Source organism: Pygocentrus nattereri, chromosome 9 (genome assembly GCF_015220715.1).
Source record: "Pygocentrus nattereri isolate fPygNat1 chromosome 9, fPygNat1.pri, whole genome shotgun sequence".
NCBI classification, from domain to species: Eukaryota; Metazoa; Chordata; class Actinopteri; order Characiformes; family Serrasalmidae; genus Pygocentrus; species Pygocentrus nattereri.
Window position 1 is genome coordinate 42154485 of NC_051219.1, and position 11231 is coordinate 42165715.

Consider the following 11231-nt stretch of genomic DNA (forward strand, 5'->3'; position numbering starts at 1 on the left):
ACACTCTCCTTCTCTCTCTGTCTCTGTCTCTCTCTCACACTCTCCTTCTCTCTCTGTCTCTGTCTCTCTCTCACACTCTCCTTCTCTCTCTCTGTCTCTCTCTCTCTCTCTCACTCTCTCTCTTACACTCTCCTTCTCTCTCTGTCTCTCTCTCACACTCTCCTTCTCTCTCTTCCTCTCTCTCTCCCTCTCCCTCCCTCTCTCCCTCTCCTCTCTCTGTCTCTCTCTCTCCCTCTATCTCTCACACTCTCCTTGTCTCTCTCTCTCTCACTCTCCTTCTCTCTCTGTCTCTCTCTCACTCTCTCCTTCTCTCTCTCTGTCTCTCTCTCTCCCTCTCACTCTCTCTTACGCTCTCCTTCTCTCTCTGTCTCTCTCTCACACTCTCCTTCTCTCTCTCTCACACACTCTCCCTCTCTGTCTCCCTCTCTCTCTCACACTCTCCCTCTCTGTCTCCCTCTCTCTCTCACACTCTCCCTCTCTCTCTCCCTTTCTCTCTCTCGTGAACGAAAACCCTCTTCTAGAAACGCTCGGCTCCCTCCATGTGACGCTGCCGCTGCGTGTGACGTCAGCGCGTCAGCTGTTTTGTGTTTACATCGCTGGTCTTTTTGTTTGTTGTTGTTCTCCGCGGCGAAGTTCAGCTCCGCTGTTTTCTGCGCCCAGAATGTCGTAGCAGAATCCGGAAAGTACGCGGCCGCGCAGTCGATGGACAGACACGCCGTCGTTTCGTATGAAACAGCTGCTCGTTTCCACACGGTAAGCGCGACCGAGGCACGGCGGACCGCCTGGCAGCGCCTGTGGCTCCGACTGCCCGCTGGTTTGTTTTCGCAGCTAGCGCGCGGCTAACTTAGCCGAGTTAGCGCTGCGTCTTCCGTCAAGCTACTCCGGCCCGGGAGTCGCGGGCAGTGTGGCGGTTCTCATTCGGTCAGTTCTTAAAACGAACCTGCCCGAGAGCCTCGCCTCGCTTGCCTTCTCGCCCTTTTACAAAGCTAAAAGCAGTCTTCATCGCTAGCTAGCTTCTCATTGGAATATCGCCGTTCCACCTTAAATAGTACAGCAGTTGCACTTCGGCGCTTCATGTATCTGTATGTAACAGCTGCGCTATTTAAGGTGGAACGGAAAATTCAGCAAGACGCTGGCGAGTAGGAAGCCGACTTGTGTCGTTTTTTATTATTGTGTTTGGCAGCAGCTGCCTTACTAACCTCGCTCACTCTCTGATTTTTCTGGGTCTTAGTTAGTCAATCATTGGGAAATTAAACCGTGCTTTTCTTCCAAGAGAGCTGAAGTAACGCAGGGCCGTTCAGTGTGGCTGCTCTGCGTGATAAAGTGCTTCAGAAGGCTGTTCAGTTTTCTGACTAGCACTGTATAAATTAAACATCATATTATTATTATTATACACCCACGGTAAAATATCACTCCAGTAAAAGTCGAAGTTCCTCCCTTTAGACCTCCACTTGAGTAAAAGTACTAAAGTATTTACCTTCAAATGTACTTAAGTATAAAGTAAAAGTACTAAAAGAGTAATTCTGGCTCTGATGTCCTGTTATCATTTTTATAACCAGACTGGCTTCATGAACTCATTTCAGGTGAAAGTCCTCCAGCGTCTCTCTTGGTAAACCAGTCTTTTAATAGAACGTCATTAATTAGTGACGCTGACGTCTATTAAAATGATCAGAAGCACAAAACACTGAAGGTAAACAGTTTCCATCAGGGAGAACCGAGTGGCTCTGAAATCACTTTTTACACACAAGCAAAGTTTCAGTTTCAGATTTATTTACAACTTAGTTCCAAGTTTAAGTTGAATAAAAACTGGCTTTAAACTCAGGATCACAGATGAGCTCCTTTACTATGTTGATCTGTAGGCGTCTGTTCATAAACATAAACCAGCCCAAACTCATTTACTATAAAATGAAATGGTGTTTGTAGAAATTCAGAAAAAAGCCACGTCAGTCTCGACTGCATATGTGGACATATTTCTATATTGAGCTCTATTTACACAAAGTTAGGTTAGTTCATCATTTATGTTGAACAGACTCTCCCAAAGTTTTACGCTGCTGCGCTGACGTTGAACCGCGTGCTGCACTGGGTCGGTATGACCAACAGGTCAAAACCAGCTCTAAACAAAGTGACCGCTGGGCCCTGATTGGTGCTCTGGCTTTGCGCTTCTTTCGTTTTGACATGTCACGTTTTTATACACACAGAAACCAAAAGGAACAACAGATTTCTCAGAATGTAGGAGGAAAAAAGTCGCCCAGAACGGAGAAACTTCAGTACAGATACACCAAAAATACTAAAGTACTGAAACTAATTACATTTACTTAATTACTGTCCACCACTGTAGATTTCACCATCCAGCAATCTCTGTGTTTGTAATCTGTAGGTATACTTGCATGTATATTTACATATTATGCTTGACCCTGTGTTTCAGAGAGTAGTCTAGTGTAGTCCTTTGCTGTTGAGAAGCAATTCATGTCATCCTCAGTTTACAGTGGTACAAGATCAAAAGACTGGCCAGTAGCACATGGTTGTGAAGGCCTCAAGTGCCTTATTGGATTGCCCCTATTTGGTGTTCCTCGAAATGACTTGACTTGGTCTTGGATGTGTTTTGTTGTCCTTTGCAGACTGCCTGACTGCTTCAACCGATAAACAAATAACCCTGTGGTCTAAATGGAGCCTTTGGCAGGAGATCCAACTGGGGCATAAAAGACTGTGTCACTTTTCTCTTGATATTGTTTGACTCCCTGAAATAGAACAGCCAGTCGTCTCCTCCAGAGTGAAAAAAGCAGTGTTGAAAAGCTGTGTCCTATATTTGTTACATTATATGCAAAATGAATAATTGAATCTGTCTTTATTATCGGTATAGTTTACTTGGCAACCAGACATTAGATAACACGTCAAGATCGCAAGTGCCCAGAAAAAAATATTGGGTTACAGCGTTATTAAAAGATGAGAACTGGGACTCATCAGGACTGCGGTGTCTTATAACCATAGCTCTGGGCTGCATGAAAGAAAAAGCATGAAAAAATGGCATTTATCAATTTTTACAATGATGCAAATTAACAAAACAAAGTAAATAATGTGATTTAGACTTGTTTACCAGCTGTTATTTACCAATTACAGAATTTTTTAATGAGCCAAAAGCACTGTTGTTGTAATAATTGCTATATTCATTCATATATTTTTATGGATGTATTTCTCACCCCAGACAGTGAAAGGCCTCAAGCAGGTCAGACCCTAGACTCTCGCTCTCCTTTCACCATGGGTGGTGCTGTCAGCGCTGGAGAGGACAATGACGAGCTGATCGACAACCTGAAGGAGGCTCACTACATCCGCTCAGACCTGGTGGAAAGGGCTTTCCGAGCCATTGACCGAGCCGATTACTATCTGGAGGAGTACCGGGACAGTGCCTACAAAGACTTGGCCTGGAGGCATGGCAACCTCCACCTTTCTGCTCCTTGCATCTACTCTGAGGTGATGGAGGCCTTGGAGCTGCAGCCTGGCCTGTCCTTCCTCAATCTGGGCAGTGGTACGGGCTACCTCAGCACCATGGTGGGCCTCATCTTAGGTAAGTTGCTTGTTGGCCACTTAAAATAGTTTGGCGACAAATCAACTTGGCATCATTTTTCTTTTAATCCTGATCCTGTAGTTGATCAGCCAAGGCGTGATCGGTGTCCCGCTTTAGTTTGGCATTGGGCCTGTAACTAATAAGTAATGGATGCATGCGTCACACCATTTGCACTTGTTTCAAGTAGTTAAATAATCACGATCAGGCTACTACATACATACTAACACTATAATGTATGTCCAGCCTTAAATAGGTAAAGAACCACAGTCAGAAATCAAAACCTGAAGTTGACAGCTATTACAAACTTTGATAAGCAGTGCATCTTTGAGTTTAAGGTTAATTGACAAATTGCTGTAGTTGAAAGACAGTGTGTGATTGCCTAGACATTCCTTTACTGCACTACATATGTATTACATACAGAACTGAAAAAACAAACATGTCTTGATGGATCAACTATATTTGGGATAAGAGTGGAAATATATAAATATATAAATATATATAAAATCACTGTTTCACACAAGGCCCTTAGGCTTGGATTTCTTTTTCCATTAATAATAAAGACCTTCATTTATTAACTGCATTTTGTGTTTACCTGTGTTATCTTAGTCTAATATTTAAACTTGTTTGGTGATCTGAAAAATTTAAGTGTGACAAACATGCAAAAGAATAAGAAACACTTTTTCACACCTGTGTGTGTGTGTGAGTGTGTGTGTGTGTGTGTGTGTGTGTATCACTTTTGTCGGAAGAAAACCTTTGAAGTTTACAGGAGTAGGAAAAAAAACCTTACTTTACTTTTAATGTAAGTCAATGGAGCCAGACTTCTTCATTTGTTCCATTCATAATCAAATTGAATTTAATGAATTTTATGTACAAAAAAATGGAGATACCAGGTTTTTTTTATATATATATATATATATATATATATATATATATATATATATATATATATAAAACTAACCACCCATCAATTATTTAATTTACAGCCAAAATAGCCCTTAAATACAATCCACTTTCATAAGGAAAGTGAAAGTCAATAGAAAATAAGTGAGTTTTCAAAACTGGAGTTGAAAAATGATTTTAAAGTGGGACAACAGTGCAGACCTGGTACACCACTAAAACTATCAGCGTCAGATAAACGGCACTTAAAACTTCAGAGAAAATCAGGCTCCGCTCTCGCCTCAGATCTGAAAAACCCACTGGTGTTTCTGTCCATCCGTCCACTGTGAGAAGACTCAACACAGTGGGTCTGTGAGAATTTGTAGGCGTCACAAAGCTGTCGCCGAGGAAAGGAAATAGACATAAAAAAGAAGAAGAAGAAAAAATCAAATCAAACAAAGAAGCCGCTGGTCTTCACAGATTAATGAACTGGTTTCTTCCGAACTCTGACCTCAGGATCTCTGAATATTTGGGAAGTAGAAAACGTCTCAGACTGCTGTGGTCAGGGTAATGTGGTGTGTGGATTGCAGAAGGGCTGATCTCCCTCTGATCTTCGTGGTGTTTACAGGGCCGTTTGGGGTGAATCATGGCGTGGAGCTGCACGCGGATGTAGTGGAATATGCCTACCAGAAACTGGACTACTTCATTAAAACCAGCGACAGCTTTGACAAGTGAGCTCTGCCCAGTAGGATATTTTTGAACGTTTGCTTGGGAAAAACCCCCGGCACATTGTTTGTATGTGTTCGCAGCACATCGTATGTAAGGTTTTCATCTTTGTATGTGTGTGTTTTCTGTTTCTACTTGTTTGAAGTACCTTCTTGACATTGATTCATTCATCGATTTGTATACATCTAGTCATTTGAGGTGTAACTTGAGTCAGTGACTCATTCAGCTGTGGCACAGTTTCAGTCCCATATATCTAGGCTTTTTGCCTGCTCCTCATATAAGCCATGTATCAGCCTCCACCAACTGGGTTGAGCTGCTCTGTTATACCGCATCCATGCAGTGATGGCATTCGTATAGGAAAAACCTGCGACACTGGAAACTGCCTACAGCTGAACGTGGAAGAACGTAGAACATTGGGAGGAATATGTAGATAAAAATGATGTAAATGGTTGAAAGGTCTAAAATTCTGTGTATAAATGCTCTGTGGAGTTATAGTGGACCCTTTTATCACTTCTATCATTTTGAACTTATACAGACTTTTTAATCAGCTTTTTATCAACATCCACCAACACTACTGTGTTGGAGTTTCTGCTGTGCTCACAGTGCTCCACCAGACCACCACACAAATAATGTCAAGCCAGTGGTGGTTCTGTGGGTTTCTTTTTAAATTGATGGCTGTGTTGCTGGGGCGGATAAACAGGGCTACAGTCAGTAATTGTAAACCTATAAAGTGCATCTCTGTAAACTGGCAACGCTGTTGATTTCATTGACTGGTCAAATGTTTTGCAGGTTCGAGTTTTGTGAGCCCTCCTTCGTGGTTGGGAACTGTCTGGAAATCCCTCCAGAGAGCCGGCAATATGACCGAGTGTACTGTGGGGCTGGAGTTCAAAAGGAGTATGAGAACTACATGAAGAACCTGCTGAAAGTTGGTGGAATCTTAGTTCTCCCTCTAGAGGAGAAGGTTGGTACATATATAGACAGAGCTCAGATTTTTCATACTATCGTTTAGACCAAACCAAAGTGTTGAGAAGAGCCTTCTTGTCCTCTCAATAACAATCAAACCACTTTGAGAGCCACAGCATTTATGTCCATTTTCCTAAAGTACTGTTTTACCATCTTGGCTTTAAATATGTCTCAGTATGTGCTGATGTCTTAGTGTAGACTGAAAAGCGTAATATATACGGAAACACAGACATACTTTGCTCTGCTTTTCTCACATCTCCAGCAGGAAACTTTACTCAATAAACAGTTTCTTGTAAAATGTCTCTCAAAATTCGACTTATGAGGCTGAAGTCGCTTCTCATTCACCAGATTCTTGTTCGACTTTTCTCATTTCACCTTAAATGGAGTGCAACTGCTGCACCATTTAAGGTGGAACGGGAAAGTTCGAACAAGAAACTCCAGCTTCGCGACTTTTTGTTGTTTGACAGTTTCTCTTCGCAGAGTAAACGTATCAGGAAACCAGCTGGAGTGATTAATAATGCAAATAGGTCCAAATTATCGATGCTCATCTTAGATCTTTCTCTTCATCTTTTCATTAGCTAAAAGCTAGGTGAGATTGTTATCGGTGTTGCTATGGTGACCAGCCGTCTGCGCTGATCTTCAGGGTTAAAGGGTGAATCAGCAGTTCTACATTAACTCCAGCGTTTAAGACCATTTACTGTTAAACTGTGTTGAAGGATCAGCAGAGCTTTATTTTACTGTAAACCTGATTCAGCTGTGGAGCCGCAACAGGGCAGTAAAAGATCCGCAAGTTGCTGACCCCTGGTTTGGTCATTATAGTATTTTTCCTAAACATACTATAATACTATGAATTGTGTATTTGAGGTAAGTGGCTACTCTAATTATGAATAAGGAGCATTCATTTTGCTTTAAGAATATGAGGTAGTTATGCTGTTACTTCAGCTTCCTGTTCTGCATCATATGTAAAATTATATTTTAATGCATTTCTATGCTGAAGGGAGGGACAACAAATTAGATACTAGTCTATTCTAGTATCATGGGATACTTCAGGATATCCAGCTGGTTAGTTACATTGAGAATAATACAGTTGACATTGTAAGCAATATACAAGCTAAAAAAACTAGATCATAATTCATCAATAAAATGCTAAATAAAGCACATAAAAGCACGGATTTGGGTAAAAAAGAGTTTCTAAAACTGACTTTAAGGGTCTTAATGTCTAAGCACTTCTCTATCTGTGTAGATCAGTATAAAATGTTTCAAAATGTTTTTACTGCACTTTTTTTATTTCTGTGCTGTTCTTTTGATTGACATATCGCTGTTGTCGGGAGAAAACCTCATATCTCCAAAATGGTAACTTTACAGTAGAAGGTTAAAACCTACTTTATGTTCAATGTAAGTCAATGGAACCAGAATTCTTTCCAAGTCATTTTGGGTCATTTCTTTTAGTCCATTCATCATGAAGTTTACACACAGTGTAAAGGGCAACATATACTTTCATATTATGTCAAAAATGGAGATACTAGGTTTTCTTCTCACAACAGCGATGTGATAGGTCTCATTGCACACCTCCTTCCTAATGCATTTTCTCATGATATACATTGTTGGGAATGGGCTTTACACATACAAGAAACATCGGTGCTATTTTATGATTAATACCACCTTTATTAGAGTAATAAACCATATTTTGTGTGTGTTACACATCAGCTTATAAAAACCTCTTTATATCCAGCATTGCTACACATGCTTACAAGCTTACAGGGCATCCAACTTCGTGGTAGAGATTTATAACTGAAATGACTGTGTAGCAGAGCTGCTGAAGGCTTGAAGGCTTTCTGAATATTTGTGTCTTGCAGCTGACCAAGATCACCCGCACTGGTCAAAATACCTGGGAGACCAAGAAAATCATCGCTGTGACCTTTGCTCCGCTGGTGCAGCCCAAACAAAGCATCACCGGGGGAGGCAGGAGTGTGCCCCTGCGTGAGTACAGCCTGTCAGCCCTCATCAGGCATTGTTATTGATTTAGAACATTGGCGGGGGCAAAGTACTTCGAGTGTCCTGAATCCCTGCTTCTCAGTCGCACTTCTGCAGCCACCAGGCGCTGCATGTTTTTGTAGTTTGTATAGTACCTGCTCTGTGAGGGTCTATGGGGGTCCTGACCACTGAAGAACAGGGTAACAGAGTATCAGAGAAACAGATGGACTACAGTCTGTAACTGTAGATCTACAGAGTGCAGCTATACAGTAAGTGGAGCTGATAAACTGGACAATGAGCGTAGAAACAAGGAGGTGGTCAGGATGATACGCCTGATTGGTGTACAGCATATGTGCATCTTTCATCTTTCCTCCCTTGTCTCCTGTGCACAGCCATGTTCGAGGTGCGGACGCTGCAGGATCTGGCACGAATCTCCATCCGACACACCCTACGTCAGCCTATGGCGGTGGCGGAGGGCCGCGCCAAGCGGCGGGTTTCTTTCCCCGGCGCTCGTGCGATGCACCGCTACGGCCCCCGTTTTGAGCGGAGGCGCTTCTGCCGCCGCTTCTACCGCCAGTGCGTCAACTCTGTGGTGATCCACGACTCCATGATCCCTACAGCGGCCATGGACGAGTGCCAGTACCCGGGAGGGGTGGAGGAGGAAGAGGAGGAGGCCAAGGAGGAAGAGGAGAGGGGCTGCCGCAGGGCAGGGGAAGACCTGCCGGAGGAGGATGAGGAGGAGACCACCACCGGAGACGAAGACGAGAAGAGCAAGAGCGGCTGCGTGAGGGCGGAGCCGCCGGTCAACGTCTTGAGGGAGAAGATCCTGGGACTCCCTTTGCCTGAGCCGCTCAAGATGTATCTGCTGTATTACCGTGACAAATGAGGTATTAATGTGACGTCCGAGGTGATTTGAGATCCAGCAGCCTTTCGCCTCCCCACTCCTCCGCTAACCCGAGCAACCCCACCTAGATTAATCCTTCAGTTATGGTACTATCATTGTCCTTTGTCCTGTAAAGAAGCAAGGCTAGGTTCTGGAGTCGCAAATGAGAACTGAAGTGGGTTTCTCTACTGTCTTAGATTTGTTTGAGCTCATTTTTGAGCCTCTTCTGACAGCATTTTCTCATTTTAGCAGTATTCCCCTCTCCAGATGCAGTGAAATATCAAATATCCAATGGATGGACACGACCTTCACGGTGCTGGCACAAGATTTCAGTGAGATTAGAGCGCGTTGCAGCGACATGACTGAGAGTAGCATCGCTTTGGCTGGGAAGGTGGACGTGAAGGACAAAAGCATCGTTATTTTTCTATAGCTTTACGAAAGACCCCAAAGTCGGCCCTCCACTGTTGGACTTTTCTTTCCTTGCCTACTGTGTTCTCTCTTCATAAGGTACTGGATGCTGTTTGCATGTGTAGAGCTACTGTGCACCTGCATTTTATCGGTATTCAAGTTTGTGGTGATGCGTTTCAACACTTTACACTGTGTAAATCAGATTACCATCTGGGGGTGACGCTACGTTTGACACGGTCGCTGTAACGTCAGGTTACCCAGGTGAGGGCGTGCACGTCACAGTTCCTATCAACTGAATTGCGTGCAGTGCCCCAAGGTCTCTCCACACATTCATCCAAACGGTAATTTGGGACTTACCAAAAGCTTTAGGACACGTTTTTTGGTCTAATCTTCATATTTCATTACATCATAAAGTCAAAGTTACTTTTTTATAAAAGAAACGATTTTGCTCAGAAACTGTCCCTACTCAGGAATATTGCGAGGTTAAACCTTTTTGGGGTTTTTTGTTTTTTTTTTGGAACATTAGTTACAAAGACCAAAAATTAAGTCATGTGGGTTTTTTCCAACCAAAAAAGAAAAAACAAGAATGCTTGTTGCATCGTTTTATATTAACCTAATTTTAAAAATGGGTTCTACAAGTGATGCTATGAGCATCTAAATTATAAGGGATGGAGAAAACAGGCCTCTACTCACCAGACTGGGTTTCTGTAAAAGTGCTTTTCCTTATTTTTCTTTGATTATGGACAGTGAGACCAATGCTTGGTGGCCCTTAAAACCAAGATGGCATCATTACTAAGTTGTGGAAACCTGTTTAAGGTGACAGCATAATCTAAACAACAGTTTGAAATGATTGTATGCTTTTAGGTAATGTATAGATCTTTCAATAAATTTCTGAGATTGCACATGCACCTCGAAGCTGTTACTGGTGAAGTCTGCGAAGGTAATCAGCGTTTTGAGGGCTTTAGATTCTGGAGATTTCTGTTCCCTGCACCCAGGAATTGTGGAACAGCCGTGACTTCAGAGCAAGAATTCAGTTTCAGCTATAGACAGAAAAAAACGTAGACCAACAGTACAGGCTCTGTATGACTCAACTGGTGCAGATACACAAAAAAACATTTGAGTCCCACCCTTGATAACGTATGCACATTATATGGCCAAAAGTATATGGACGCCCTCTCCCAATTATCAAGTTCCGGTGTTTCCAGTTGCTAACAGGTGTATAAAATCAAGCATAAAGCCAAGCAACCCCTAAAGATGAACACTGGCAGTGGAATGGGTCGTACCGAAGTGAGTTTATAAATGTGGCGCTGCCGCCTTTGCCGCAAGTCAGTTTAAGGAATTTCTGCCCTGGCCAGCTCTAAGTTCTATCATTGTGAAACGGAAGTCACACCAACAGCTCTGCTGTAAAGCAGTGGACCATTCAAACTGAATGAGTGCTGCAGCACGTAGCCAGTAAAATCACCCAACCGCTGCTGCATTACCAACTAGTGCCAGTGTTGCAGGTTGGTTAGGGTAGTGGATAACACCTCTGCCTTCTGTGTTGAAGACTGGAGTTCAGTCTTCTACCTGGGTAAACACCCTACACTATAACAGGAGTCCTTGGGCAAGACTCCCAACACTACCTTCACCTACATGTGTAAAATGATCAAATTAGTAGTCACTCTGGATAAGAGCGTCTCCCGAATGCCGTAAATGAGTTCCAAACCGCCTATGGAAGCAACGTTGGAACGAGAACTGTGCAGCTGGAGCGTCATGAATGACTTCCACGCCACTAACTGGATTTGATGGATGCTAGTGAAATAGGAAAGACCAGTGCCAACTACAGTGTTTCGTGAAGAA

At 42.9% G+C, this 11231-nt stretch overlaps 1 protein-coding gene across 1 annotated transcript; it reads left to right on the forward strand.

Annotated features, from left to right (window-relative positions):
* Positions 1 to 543: 543 nt before the first annotated feature.
* LOC108440950 (protein-L-isoaspartate O-methyltransferase domain-containing protein 2) lies at positions 544 to 10300 on the forward strand. The gene is made up of 6 exons (XM_017720160.2): positions 544 to 753; positions 3203 to 3562; positions 5067 to 5169; positions 5954 to 6125; positions 7984 to 8107; positions 8494 to 10300. Exons 2-6 carry the CDS (start codon positions 3256 to 3258, stop codon positions 8985 to 8987), a joined length of 1200 nt encoding a protein of 399 aa, XP_017575649.1. The 5' UTR covers positions 544 to 753; positions 3203 to 3255; the 3' UTR covers positions 8988 to 10300.
* The last annotated feature ends 931 nt before the right edge of the window (positions 10301 to 11231 follow it).

Bases quoted from the DNA above. Each gene is read 5' to 3' on its own strand.
- LOC108440950 (XM_017720160.2), top strand. From the start codon at position 3,256: ATGGGTGGTGCTGTCAGCGCTGGAGAGGACAATGACGAGCTGATCGAC. The intron at 3,563-5,066 runs GTAAGTTGCTTG...TGGTGTTTACAG, and splicing joins CATGGTGGGCCTCATCTTAG to GGCCGTTTGGGGTGAATCAT. The intron at 8,108-8,493 runs GTGAGTACAGCC...TCCTGTGCACAG, and splicing joins AGGCAGGAGTGTGCCCCTGC to CCATGTTCGAGGTGCGGACG.